This window comes from Oncorhynchus kisutch, linkage group LG28 (genome assembly GCF_002021735.2).
Source record: "Oncorhynchus kisutch isolate 150728-3 linkage group LG28, Okis_V2, whole genome shotgun sequence".
NCBI lineage: Eukaryota > Metazoa > Chordata > Actinopteri > Salmoniformes > Salmonidae > Oncorhynchus > Oncorhynchus kisutch.
Window position 1 is genome coordinate 33,615,135 of NC_034201.2, and position 14,466 is coordinate 33,629,600.

Consider the following 14,466-nt stretch of genomic DNA (forward strand, 5'->3'; position numbering starts at 1 on the left):
TAAATAGGCCATGGTGGCGAAGTAAATACAATATAGCAATTAAAACACTGGAATGGTAGATTTGACAGTAGAAATACTTGGGTGCAAAGGAGCAAAATAAATAAATACAGTAGGGGATGGAGTAGTTGTTTGGGCTATTTATAGATGGGCTATGTACAGGTGCAGTGATCTGTGAGCTGCTCTGATAGCTGGTGCTTAAAGCTAGTGAGGGAGATAAGTTTTCCCAGTTTCAGAGATTTTTGTAGTTTGTTCCAGTCATTGGCAGCAGAGAGCTGGAAGGAGAGGCGGCCAAAGGAAGAATTGGCTTTGGGGGTGACAAGTGAGATATCCCTGTTGGAACGCGTGCTACGGGTGGGTGCAGCTATGGTGACCAGCGAGCAGAGATAAGACGGGACTTTACCTAGCAGGGTCTTGTAGATGACCTGGAGCCAGTGGGTTTGGCGACGAGTATGAAGCGAGGGCCAGCCAACGAGAGAGTACAGGTCGCAGTGATGGGTGGTATATGGGGCTTTGGTGGCAAAACTGATGGCACTGCATTAGGCTATAACCGGGATTTTTTTTAGGAACTGTGTGGGTCTCAACTTACTGTTGTGAGTTAGAATAGTGGAATACACAAGGTGTAATTTGGCTGTGCATCAGCTATTTTTATCTTGTTATGTCAGTCACTTATAGTAAAGTCAATTAGCCCATGTCAGCACTTTTTTTTTTAGATTGCTAAGTTAGTTTTGCGGCATTATCATGGTTGAATAACCGGCTGGGAGCCCCATTGATTTTATTAGTCAGTAAAACAGATCATTTTCATCTTTGCCCCATGGAAAAATGAGTCAAATTTCACAAAATTAGTTAGCAAAATCTTCTCTCTGACACCATGGCAAAGTGTGTAGAATTGCACAAACTTAACTCTAAAATGGAAAATTGTTCTCTCCACTGTGAAGAGGGGGGGCCACTAAAATGTGTGTGGGAGAGGGGGTGAGTTCAGATTTTTTTGTGGCCCTATCAAAGTTGCTCATCACTGGACACTCCGCTATCTTTTTGTCTAGCCTATATTCCCTTTCATCTCCATTCGATTGGCTATGAATAAGACTGAAGGCTACGCTTCATTGTTTTATGCAGGGCTTCCTCCATATCAAACGATGAATGTTACAGAGTTACATCTCATTATTTGAATAGCTTAAAAACTTAAGGTTCACTACATGACTAAAAGTATATGGACACCTGCTTGTCGAACATTTCATTCCAAAATTATGGGCATTAATATGGAGTTGGACCCCCTTTGCTGCCATAACAGCCTTCACTCTTCTGGGAAGGCTTTCCACAAGATGTTGTAACATTGCTGCAGGGACTTGCTTCCATTCAGCCACAAGAGCATTAGTGATGTTGGGAGATAAGGCCTAGCTCGCAGTCTTCCAATTCATCTAAAAGGTGTTCGATGGGGTTGAGCTCAGGGCTCTGAGCAGGCCAGTCAAGTTCTTCCACAACGATCAAGACAAACAATTTCTGTATGGACCTCGCTTTGTGCATGGGGGCATTGTCATTGTGAACAGGAAAGGTCCTTCCCCAAACTCTTGCCACAAAGTTGGAAGCAAAAAATCGTCTGGAATGTGATTGTATGCTCTAGCGTTAAGATTTCCCTTCACTCGAGCTAAGGGGCCTAGCCTGATCCATGAAAAGCAGGCCCCGACCATTATTACTCCTCCACCAAACTTTAGAGTTGGCCCTATGCATTCGAGCATCCGCCAAACCCAGATTCCGTCAGACTGCCAGATGGTAAAGCGTGATTCATTTCTCCAGAGAACTCGTTTCCACTGCTCCAGGGTCCAATGGTGGTGAGCTTTACACATTCCATCCAAAGCTTGGCATTGCGCATGGTGATCTTAGGCTTGTGTGCGGCTTCTCGGCCATGGAAGCCCATTTCATGAAGCTCCCGACAAGCAGTTCTTGTGCTGATGTTGCTTCCAGAGACAGTTTGGAACTCGGTAGTGAGTTTTGCAACCGAGGACAGACAATATTTGCGTGCTACGCGCTTCAGCACTCGGTGGTCCCATTCTGGGAGCTTGTGTGGCCTACCACTTCACAGCTGAGCCGTTGTTGCTCCTAGACGTTTCCACTTCACAAAAACATGACTTACAGTTTTTTTTGTTTTTTTACCTTTATTTTACTAGGCAAGTCAGTTAAGAACAAATTCTTATTGTCAATGACGGTCGAGGAACAGTGGGTTAACTGCCTTTTTCAGGGTCAGAACAACAGATTTTGACCTTGTCAGCTCGGGGATTCAATCTTGCAACCTTGCGGTTACTCGTCCAACGCTCTAACCACTAGGCTTGACCAGGGCAGCGCTAGCAGAGAAGAAATTAGACAAACTAACTTGCTGGAAAAGTGGCATCCCATGACAGCGCCACATTTGAAAGTCACTGAGCTTTTCAGGATGGGCCATTCTACTGCCAATGTTTCCTATGGAGGTTGCATGGCTGTGTGCTCGATTTTATACACCTGTCAGCAATGTGTGACTGAAATAGCCAAATATATTCATTTGAAGGGATGTACACATACTTTTGACCATGTAGTGTAGCAAGAGAACTAATAATAAGAGAGAACAAACAATATCAATAGCCTATAGAAAAATTTGATTGACAAGTTTCATCAGGTTTAAGGTTATTATGAAAGAAATTATCCCCGCGGGAAGGGAAAATTATAGTATTATTTTAAGAGAGAAATAAAACAATTATTATCCAGTTCTGAAGACTATAAACTGCTTCTATCCAGCCCATGATATAGTCCTATGACCTAGCTCACTATGGTAAGACAGCCTGTTCCTCAACAGACAGTCACTGCTCCATCATGTGTGCTGCCTCATCAGACACACACACACAAACCAGCATCATCAAGATGATTGAGTGATAACACGACACGAGTCAGGTCTCTGTTTTCCACTTCGAGATAGACAGGAGGCAAGTGTAGTGCACGATGCACGTTCTTTCTCTCTCGCACACACACACATTATTTGTCACTCACGTACACACACATGCCATTACAATCACAGGAAGATGATGTTATCAGCGCCATAAGGATTATCTACTCTGGTAATGTTGTAGGTTAGAGGTGAAAGGAGTGTTGAGTCGTTCAACCTCAAAAAGCACAAGAAATAAGATTTTAACACCCAACAACACTGTTTCTGTAACAGATACAAAGAACTTTTCTGAAACATTATTTTGTTGAAATATAATTTGGTCTCTGAGAAATCAAGCTGATCGATTGCACCCAAATTGGCTATTTTAATTTACAGGATTCAGATAATATTTAATAAGTATAATGAGGAAGAAATTAGGAAGACCCAAAAAATTGGCAAAAGCCACAACTGATTTTAGGGGAATATCCTGATAGACGAAGTACATAATACAAAAATAAAAACAACTTTGTTTAAACTTGGGAACTGACTTGCTACGCAGCCTGCTCAACTTGGATGCCAGTGAGTTTTACACAGGAGCGGGAGAGAGAGAGAGTAGCAATACAGACTCCTGCTAGTTAACCTATGAAATCTATACATTTGTCTATCTGTCATCCCATCTGGTAGTGCCTGTCTTGACTGCATCAAATCGATGTAAAGATGCTAGCTAAGATATCCAGCTAGTTAGCCAGCTACCTCGCTAGCTATCTAGGCTAAAAGTAATTGAGCCTACTTTTCTGCACTTCCTGTCTTTGTCTACGATTCCATTCAGATTAAATCAAATCAAATGTATTTATATAGCCTTTCTTACATCAGCTGATATCTCAAAGTGCTGTACAGAAACCCAGCTTAAAACCCCAAACAGCAAGCAATGCAGGTGTAGAAGCACGGTGGCTAGGAAAAACTCCCTAGAAAGGCCAAAACCTAGGAAGAAACCTAGAGAGGAACCAGGCTATGAGGGGTGGCCAGTCCTCTTCTGGCTGTGCCGGGTGGAGATTATAACAGAACATTGCCAAGATGTTCAAATGTTCATACATGACCAGCATGGTGAAATAATAATAATCACAGTAGTTGTCGAGGGTGCAACAAGTCAGCACCTCAGGAGTAAATGTCAGTTGGCTTTTCATAGCCGATCATTCAGATTATCTCTACCGCTTCTTCTGTCTCTAGAGAGTTGAAAACAGCAGGTCTGGGACAGGTGCCACAGGCAGAACAGTTGAAACTGGAGCAGCAGCACGGCCAGGTGGACTGGGGACAGCAAGGAGTTATCATGCCAGGTGGTCCTGAGGCATGGTCCTAGGGCTCAGGTCCTCCGAGAGAGAGAAAGAGCGAGAGAAAGAGAGAATTAGAGAGAGCATACTTAAATTCACACAGGACACCGGATAAGACAGGAGAAGTACTCCAGATATAACAGACGGACCCTAGCCCCCCGACACATAAACTACTGCAGCATAAATATTGGGGGCTGAGACAGGAGGGGTCAGGAGACACTGTGGCCCCATCCGATGATACCCCCAGACAGGGCCATACAGGCAGGATATAACCCCACCCACTTTGCCAAAGCACAGCCCCCAGACCACTAGAGGGATATCTTCAACCACCAACTTACCATCCTGAGACAAGGCCGAGTATAGTCCAAAAAGATCTCCGCCACGGCACAACCCAAGGGGGGGAGCCAACCCAGACAGGAAGATCACGTCAGTGACTCAACCCACTCAAGTGACGCACCCCTCCTAGGGACGGCATCGAAGAGCACCAGTAAGCCAGTGACTCAGCCCCTGTAATAGGGTTAGAGGCAGAGAATCCCAGTGGAGAGAGGGGAACCGGCCAGGCAAAGACAGCAAGGACGGTTCGTTGCTCCAGAGTCTTTCCGTTCACCTTCACATTCCTGGACCAGACTACACTCAATCATATGACCTACTGAAGAGATGAGTCTTCAGTAAAAACTTAAAGGTTGAGACCGAGTCTGCGTCTCTCACATGGGTAGGCAGACCATTCCATAAAAATTGAGCTCTATAGGAGAAAGTCCTGCCTCCAGCTGTTTGCTTAGAAATTCGAGGGACAATTAGGAGGCCTGCGTCTTGTGACCGTAGCGTATGTGTAGGTATGTACGGCAGGACCAAATTGGAAAGAAGGGTAGGAGCAAGCCCATGTAATGCTTTGTAGGTTAGCAGTAAAACCTTGTAATCAGCCCTTGCCTTAACAGGAAGCCATTGTAGGGAGGCTAGCACTGGAGTAATATTATCACATTTTTTGGTTCTAGTTTAAGATTCTAGCAGCCGTATTTAGCACTAACTGAAGTTTATTTAGTGCTTTATCCGGGTAGCCGGAACGTAGAGCATTGCAGTAATCTAACCTAGAAGTAACAAAAGCATGGATACATTTTTCTGCATCAATTTTGGACGGAAAGTTTCTGATTTTGCAATGTTATGTAGATGGAAATAAGTTGTCCTTGAAACAGTCTTGATATGTTTGTCAAAAGAGAGATCAGGGTCCAGTGTAACACTGAGGTCCTTCCCAGTTTTATTTGAGACGACTGTACAACCATCAAGATTAATTGTCAGATTCAACAGATGATCTCTTTGTTTCTTGGGACCTAGAACAAGCATCTCTGTTTTGTCCGAGTTTAAAAGTAGAAAGTTTGCAGCCATCCACTTCCTTATGTCTGAAACACAGGCTTCCAGCGAGGGCAATTTTGGGGCTTAACCATGTTTCATTGAAATGTACAGCTGTGTGTCATCCGCATAGCAGTGAAAGTTAACATTATGTTTTCAAATAACATCCCCAAGAGGTAAAATATATAGTGAAAACAATAGTGGTCCTAAAACTGAACCTTGAGGAACCCCCGGAATTTACAGTTGAATTGTCAGACGACAAACCATTCACAGAGACAAACTGATGTCTTTCCGACAGATAAGATCTAAACCAGGCCAGATCTTGTCCGTGTAGACCAATTTGGGTTTCCAATCTCTCCAAAAGAATGTGGTGATTAATGGTATCAAAAGCAGCATTAAGGTCTAGAAGCACAAGAACAGATGCAGAGCCTCGGTCTGACACCATTAAAAGGTCATTTTACCACCTCCACAAGTGCAGTCTCAGTGCTATGATGGGGTCTAAAACCAGACTGAAGCGTTTCGTATACATTGTTTGTCTTCAGGAAGGCAGTGAGTTGCTGCGCAACAGCTTTTTCATTTTTTTTGAGGGGAATGGAAGATTCGATATAGGCCGATAGTTTTTTTCTTTTCTGGGTCAAGGTTTGGCTTTTTTAAGAGAGGCTTTATTACTGCCACTTTTAGTGAGTTTGGTACACATCCGGTGGATAGAGAGCCGTTTATAATGTTCAACATAGGAGGGCCAAGCACAGGAAGCATCTCTTTCAGTAGTGTAGTTGGAATAGGGTCAAGAGGTATATTACTAAAACACTTGAGTGTCTCTCTTGATCCTAGGTCCTGGCAGAGTTGTGCAGACTCAGGACAACTGAGCTTTGGAGGAATTACGCAGATTTAAAGAGGAGTCCGTAATTTGCTTTCTAATGACCATGATCTTTTCCTCAAAGAAGTTCATGAATTTATTACTGCTGATGTGAAAGCCATCCTCCCTTGGGGAATGCGGCTTTTTAGTTAGCTTTGCGACAGTATCAAAAAGACATTTCGGAATGTTCTTATTCTCCTCAATTAAGTTGGAAAAATAGGATGATCGAGCAGCAGTGAGGACTCTTCGATATTGCATGGTACCAACTTTCCAAGCTAGTCGAAGACTTCCAGTTTGGTGTGGTGCAAGCTTCCAATTTTCTGGAAGCTTGCTTCAGAGCTCAGGTATTTTCTTTATACCAGGGAGCTAGTTTCTTTTGAGAAATGTTTTTCGTTTTTATGGTTGCAACTGCATCTAGGGTATTGCGCAAGGTTAAATTGAGTTCCCCAGTTAGGTGGTTAACTGATTTTTGTCCTCTGACGTCCTTGGGTAGGCAGAGGGAGTCTGGAAGGGCATCAAGGAAACTTTGGGTTGTCTGAGAATTTATAGCACGACTTTTGATGCTCCTTGGTTGGGGTCTGAGCAGATTATTTGTTGCGATTGCAAACGTAATAAAATGGTGGTCCGATAGTCCAGGATTATGAGGAAAAACATTAAGATCCACAACATTTATTCCATGGGACAAAACTAGGTCCAGAGTATGACTGTGACAGTGAGTAGGTCCAGAGACATGTTGGACAAAACCCACTGAATCGATGATGCCGCTGAAAGCCTTTTGGAGTGGGTCTGTGGACTTTTCCATGTGAATATTAAAATCACCAAAAATGTTAATATTATCTGCTATGACTACAAGGTACGATAGGAATTCAGGGAACTCAGTGAGGAACGCTGTATATGGCCCAGGAGGCCTGTAAACAGTAGCTATAAAAAGTGATTGAGTAGGCTGCATAGATTTCATGACTAGAAGCTCAAAAGATGAAAACGTATTAATAATGTCTAATGTCATGGTATATCCTTGTGTGTAGCAATGTCACATACTTAATTTAGACAAATACTTTTCCTTGTTGAAATAGACTTATGATGAAAAAGAAATCTGAATACTCTCGCAATTATTCGAAATCTAACGTCTGTTGGGATATTAAAATATTAGAATAACTGTGCGGTCCCTAGGTGTCATGGCTTACTGAAATTACATGGAACCACTCTGTTGTTCCAGTTACCGTGTTTGTGGAGCCACATACACGTGCCATTTCTGGGAATTATTTCCAGGTCAGTGAGTGCTTGCGTGTCTCCGCTCTTTGGGCCTCAAACACGCCAAACTGTACAGATTACAGGGATTAAGAGAGATACAAGTTAGATATTATCGCTCTCTCTCTCTCTCAAACACACAGACACAGACAGACAGACAGACAGACATACAAAGACAGACGACAGAGACCGACAGAGACACACACTCGTACTTTCAAGACCACTGATATCATCTCACTCTCCCAAGACCGTCTCTCTTACCTGCACTCACCTGTTTAGTGTTGATGCCAGTGTGAAGGTTTAAGCCGTTCCGGGATAGACTGTAGCTACTAGTTACCAATGTTTTGACATGTGCAAGCACATGCAGATTTTGGCCTTTTGAAATTGCCTTGTGAATATTTTGGGCCTTTTAGAGTTTTTTGATAACAGAAAAAAACCTAAGCATCACAGAGATCCTACATTATTCTACACTGAGCAAAAAAATTACACAACATGTAAAGTGTTGGTTTCATAACCTGAAATAAAAGATACCAGAATTGTTCCATATGCACAAAAAGCTTATTCCCTGTTAGTGAGCACTTCTCCTTTGCCAAGATAATCAATGCACCTGAAAGGTGTGGCATATCAATACGCTGATTAAATAACATGATCATTACACAGGTGCACCTTGTGTTGGGGACAATAAAAGGCCACTAAAATGTGCAGGTTTGTCACACAACACCATGCCACAGATGTCTCAAGTTCTGAGGGAGCGTACAATTGGTATGCTGACTGCATGAATGTCTACCAAAGCTGTTGCCAGAGAATTCATTGATAATTTCTCTACCATAAGCCGCCTTCAATGTTGTTTTAGAGAATTTCGCAGTAACACCCCCTCACAACTGCAGACCATGTGTATAGCGTTGTGTGGGTGAGCGGTTTGCTGATGTCAACGTTGTGAACAGAATGCCCCATCGCAGCGGTGGGGTTATGGTATGAGCAGGCATAAATTACGGACAATGAACACAAATGTATTTTATCTATGGCAATTTGAATGCACAGAGATACCGTGACGAGATCCAATGTGTAGCACCAATGTGTAGCACCCACCTGGATGATGCACGGCAGCCATTTTGTGCCAGAAAGCTCGCCAGTCAGCTGTTTCTCAACTAATCTTTCTTTTGATTCTTCACATCCTCTCTCCTCTCATCCTTCTCAATACCTATTGGAGAAAAAGGTCAGAATAAAGGGACCTTGGATCTTCTCCTCCAATACAGTTGAGAAGGAGGCGAGGAGATAGGATGTGAGGAATCACATAATGACTAATTGAGATATTAAACATGGGCTAATAGAACTGCATTACCATTATACAAGCAGACTACACATTTGTCTATTTGAAGTAGAAGTGAAACTGCTTATTGTTGTCTGTGTGCGTGTGCGCGCGCGCGCTTACACGTGTGTGTGTGTCACTTAACCCTATTATTTGTTTCTCTTCTTCCAGGCTGACGTCACAGCCCACAGAAGAGGAGAAGTGGTAAGGGGGGATTTTTTAAAGCAGGGGTTGGCAACTAGATTTTTGTCAGTGGATGGTTGGGGGGGGGCAACATAATTATAATAATTTGTACACTGCATATTGACCACAACTAAGCTCAATAAGAGATTGTATTTGAAAATGATTCTTTCGTACCTGAGATACAGATTTCCTGTTTTGCTTGAGGGCCCCAAAAATTCCCTGCGGACCACCTGTTGCCGACCCCTGATGTTAAAGTAACTAACCACTTAATGTCAGAATTTGACGAGGATAGGTCTGTTCTCATACTAGAGTTTAGAACGTTTGCTGGGGAAGTAGCGTGTTGATTGTTGAATGAATTCAAGTGAGTGTGTGTGGTCACACAGTGGTTGTGTATGAGTTCAATTACTTGTGAAGGTCGAGGTAAAACACCCACACTATCTGGGCCTGTATTCACATAACCTGTCGGAGTAGGAGTGCTGATCTAAGATCATTTCCCCTTTTGGTTGATGTTTATTATTATATTGACAGGGGGGACCTGATCCTAGATCACCACACCTACTATCAGATGCTTTGTGTATACAGTCCTGATCGGAAGTCCACGCGTATTGGAATTATGTTCTCTTGGTATAATACTCTAAACCATTTCTTTCCACTATTTTCAGTCGCATGTAGTTAGCACACAGATTATATGATAGTGGTTCATATCCCATATGGCTAACCGGCGTTCTGTTCTGACTAAGGGGTCTTCTTCTCTGTGCTAGGACAGATGGTGTGTGCGTGCGTGCATGCACAATGTTGTGTGGTCTATTTGGGGAATGGCTCATGTTGTGGCTGCATATTTCTAATATGTGAATTCCATCAGCATGTTGTTTCTATCCATGCTGTGAGAAGAGCTGTTGAAGTGACATGGGACACATATTCAGTAACCTAACTGGCACCCTATTCTCTATATTATGCACTATTATGCACTACCAAATTGGGTGCCATTTAGGACGCATCGTGTCTGCCATTACGTCATAGCGTAATGACTTGCCTAGTTAAATAAAAGGTTAAATACAAGTTTTAAAAAGTGTCATCTGCCTCCATCTGTTGGAGATCTGTGGTACTACACACTGAGTTGTGCCAGGGTGGTGTTCATTAGTACCAAATGGTAGAAAACAGACCGATGTGGGGAGGGACTACCTGGTCTTGTGAAAAAAATATTTTTGTTTTTAGTTGCAAAATGTTTTCCTTTACACGCCCTAATTAACACGACCCTGTTCTGACAATATGAATGGAATAGGGCGATTAGTAAAAACTGATTAGGTCAGTTTCCTAACCTTTTCATTTGATTTTCCTCACATGTGCTTCTAGTGATTGATAACATGTGTCCTATTAGAATTACTGTTTTCAAAGAGCCTTGGGAGACATTTATGTATCATGACTTAACTGTTTTTCTAAGTATAATAATATCATCAATATGATGATTTAAATGATTTTATAAAGTGGGCTGTACTGGGTTAATGGTAATATAAACAATTAATAAATAGTGTATTGTGTTGCAGCACTACTATGCAGTATGTCATCCTCACCTATATGAAACACCTGGGGGTGAAAGTAAAGGAACCGCGTAGCCTAGAGCCCAAACGAGTCCGCATCAACTTCCTGCCCAAGATCAAGGTACAACACACACACACACAAATACTGTACACAACCAGCTTGATGCATCAATGATGTATTTGAGCACAATACCGGGGTCTTTTACAGCTTGTAGGAACTCTAATTTAATGTAGCATAAATTATTCCGTTTCTTCACACAGCGGCACCGTTTGACTTCTTAGTATGAGCTTTTTCTTGGTAACAAGTATGGTGACATAGTGTCTCACTTGTTAGCAGCTTTCCAGGGTAGCGTTCAGTAGGGAACAATATTGTGCAACTTCCAGATAAAAATAGCATAAAACAAACATGCCTCATTGACATGTAGAATATGTATAATAAGGAATCACGGCAGCTCTATTCATGACATGTCTATCTTCAACGTTCTACAACATTTGCCTACTGAAAGTGACCCCGTTTTAAATTCTCTGACTGGGCAGTTTGTATGTATTTTGTTCGGTGGAGCAGAAGAGCATCAAACCTGAGAAAGAGGGGGAGGAGAAGGTGAAGAAGCCTCGCTTTCCCAGCATCCTCGGCCCTCCTCGGCGGCCCAGCCGCGTGGACTCAGCTTCAAGTAAGTGTGGAAGAGTACAAATGGACGTAGTACACTTAACAGTTCCCTCCTAGTGTGCCAGTTTGGAACGCAAAAAAAACGGTAATGGTTAGTTTGAGATGTGTAACAGGCTCTGTAGTGACACTTTTTTATACACAAAAATAACAACGCACATCCCTATGTGCCAATATCCACACTAGCATTTACCTAATATGCATGTCCAATACATCACCAGTAGTATGCAGGTGTGGATATTTGAACTTAGTTCAATGGAATGTATAGCCCTGGTATTGCACTGAGGACAGAAGCTAGTGGTGTTGTGTTCAGGCTCAGACACATTACATCTCACATCCAGTTCTGTAAGGAGATTGTGGACTTCCGCAACAGGAAGTGCCTGTCTGGAGTTGTGTGGGCCAGCTCCCCATTACGTTGTGCTGCTCCCTCCATAGATATACATATTTTAGGCTTGCACACACACTCATTTACATGTTCAAAGAGCCTTGGGAGACATTTATGTATCATGACTAAAACATTTTTACAAGTATAATAAGTATTGCACTTAATCAGTGTGATGATTTACATTTTTTTATGATTTCATATTTAGATAAATACATCTGTACTTCCATACTGCTCCTTTTCATTTGATCAGATGTCCATTTAGAAATGAGGAAGATATGGACCATTTTGTCATAACATTGCTACTTTGCCGTTCTCAACCAATTGGCCAATCTAGTAGATCTAGTTGATCTATATCTGTATTGTATCAGCCAAGCCACTGTGGTTCGTTCCAAGCCCCCTCCCTCTTCATAGCTGCTGCTCCTTCTTTCTCCCTGAGCTCTGGGTTTGGAGATAGTGTGGCTGTGCATGGCTGTGTGAGCTACTGACTCTCGTTTGGCTTATATCTGTGTGTGCAGTCAGTAAGGCCATGGAGTTGAACAAGCATCGGGGCCCCCAGAAGCAGCTCTCCCAGCCCGCCCTCAGCGTCTTCGAGCAACCAGAATTCTCGGCAGGCGGCATCCGTGCCCGCAGCCAATTCAGCGATCCAGGCTCTGACGCGGCCACCCACCCCTTGGCCTACATCGCACCGCCCCCCCACAGTGCCCCAGCCAGCCAGGGCTCCGACCCGACGGGACGCGACTCTGACTCGGGTAAGGACCCATCCTCTCTCCCCCAACCTATGCCTTTCCTCCTTGCTGTTTCTTCATAGCTGCCTTTTCCTCTCCACTTCTCTCAAATAATGATAGAAGGTAAAGAATTGTGTCATACAGTATTGCGCTTTAGTGCTTTTTCAAATAATCAAATAGCTATATATTTGATGGGTGGACTCACCTCATTCAGTATAATCCATACCTCTTTTCTCACTCTCTCTCGCTCTCTCTTTCTGTCTTCATGTTTTCCCTCCAAGCTGGCTTCCTCGCTTTCTTTCCTCCCCACGTTGTCTGTTTGCTTTTTTTTTTTTTTTTTTTTTTTTTTTCACCTTTATTTAACCAGGTAGGCTAGTTGAGAACACCTTTATTTAACCAGGTAGGCTAGTTGAGAACACCTTTATTTAACCAGGTAGGCTAGTTGAGAACACCTTTATTTAACCAGGTAGGCTAGTTGAGAACACCTTTATTTAACCAGGTAGGCTAGTTGAGAACACCTTTATTTAACCAGGTAGGCTAGTTGAGAACACCTTTATTTAACCAGGTAGGCTAGTTGAGAACACCTTTATTTAACCAGGTAGGCTAGTTGAGAACACCTTTATTTAACCAGGTAGGCTAGTTGAGAACACCTTTATTTAACCAGGTAGGCTAGTTGAGAACACCTTTATTTAACCAGGTAGGCTAGTTGAGAACACCTTTATTTAACCAGGTAGGCTAGTTGAGAACACCTTTATTTAACCAGGTAGGCTAGTTGAGAACACCTTTATTTAACCAGGTAGGCTAGTTGAGAACACCTTTATTTAACCAGGTAGGCTAGTTGAGAACACCTTTATTTAACCAGGTAGGCTAGTTGAGAACACCTTTATTTAACCAGGTAGGCTAGTTGAGAACACCTTTATTTAACCAGGTAGGCTAGTTGAGAACACCTTTATTTAACCAGGTAGGCTAGTTGAGAACACCTTTATTTAACCAGGTAGGCTAGTTGAGAACACCTTTATTTAACCAGGTAGGCTAGTTGAGAACACCTTTATTTAACCAGGTAGGCTAGTTGAGAACACCTTTATTTAACCAGGTAGGCTAGTTGAGAACACCTTTATTTAACCAGGTAGGCTAGTTGAGAACACCTTTATTTAACCAGGTAGGCTAGTTGAGAACACCTTTATTTAACCAGGTAGGGTAGTTGAGAACACCTTTATTTAACCAGGTAGGCTAGTTGAGAACACCTTTATTTAACCAGGTAGGCTAGTTGAGAACACCTTTATTTAACCAGGTAGGCTAGTTGAGAACACCTTTATTTAACCAGGTAGGCTAGTTGAGAACACCTTTATTTAACCAGGTAGGCTAGTTGAGAACAAGTTCTCATTTGCAACTGCGACCTGGCCAAGATAAAGCATAGCAGTGTGAACAGACAACAAAGAGTTACACATGGAGTAAACAATTAACAAGTCAATAACACAGTAGAAAACAAAGGGGGAGTCTATATACATTGTGTGCAAAAGGCATGAGGAGGTAGGCAAATAATTACAATTTTGCAGATTAACACTGGAGTGATGAATGATCAGATGGTCATGTACAGGTAGAGATATTGGTGTGCAAAAGAGCAGAAAAGTAAATAAATAAAAACAGTATGGGGATGAGGTAGGTGAGAAAGGGTGGGCTATTTACCAATAGACTATGTACAACTGCAGCGATCGGTTAGCCGCTCAGATAGCAGATGTTTGAAGTTGGTGAGGGAGATAAAAGTCTCCAACTTCAGCGATTTTTGCAATTCGTTCCAGTCACAGGCAGCAGAGTACTGGAACGAAAGGCGGCCAAATGAGGTGTTGGCTTTAGGGATGATCAGTGAAATACACCTGCTGGAGCGCGTGCTACGGATGGGTGTTGCCATCGTGACCAGTGAGCTGAGATAAGGCGGAGCTTTACCTAGCATGGACTTGTAGATGACCTGGAGCCAGTGGGTCTGGCGACGAATATGTAG

General features: G+C 42.8%; 1 protein-coding gene across 2 annotated transcripts in view; it reads left to right on the forward strand.

Moving 5' to 3' along the window:
* Positions 1-14,466, forward strand: part of arhgef12b (Rho guanine nucleotide exchange factor (GEF) 12b) — a 119,129-nt gene that overhangs the window by 82,685 nt on the left and 21,978 nt on the right. For both annotated transcript variants that reach the window (XM_031808628.1, XM_020463944.2), the window contains 4 exons: positions 9,144-9,176; positions 10,700-10,814; positions 11,259-11,364; positions 12,258-12,491. In XM_031808628.1, the coding sequence (XP_031664488.1) occupies positions 9,144-9,176; positions 10,700-10,814; positions 11,259-11,364; positions 12,258-12,491 (488 nt within the window). The remainder of the gene's footprint in view (positions 1-9,143; positions 9,177-10,699; positions 10,815-11,258; positions 11,365-12,257; positions 12,492-14,466) is intronic.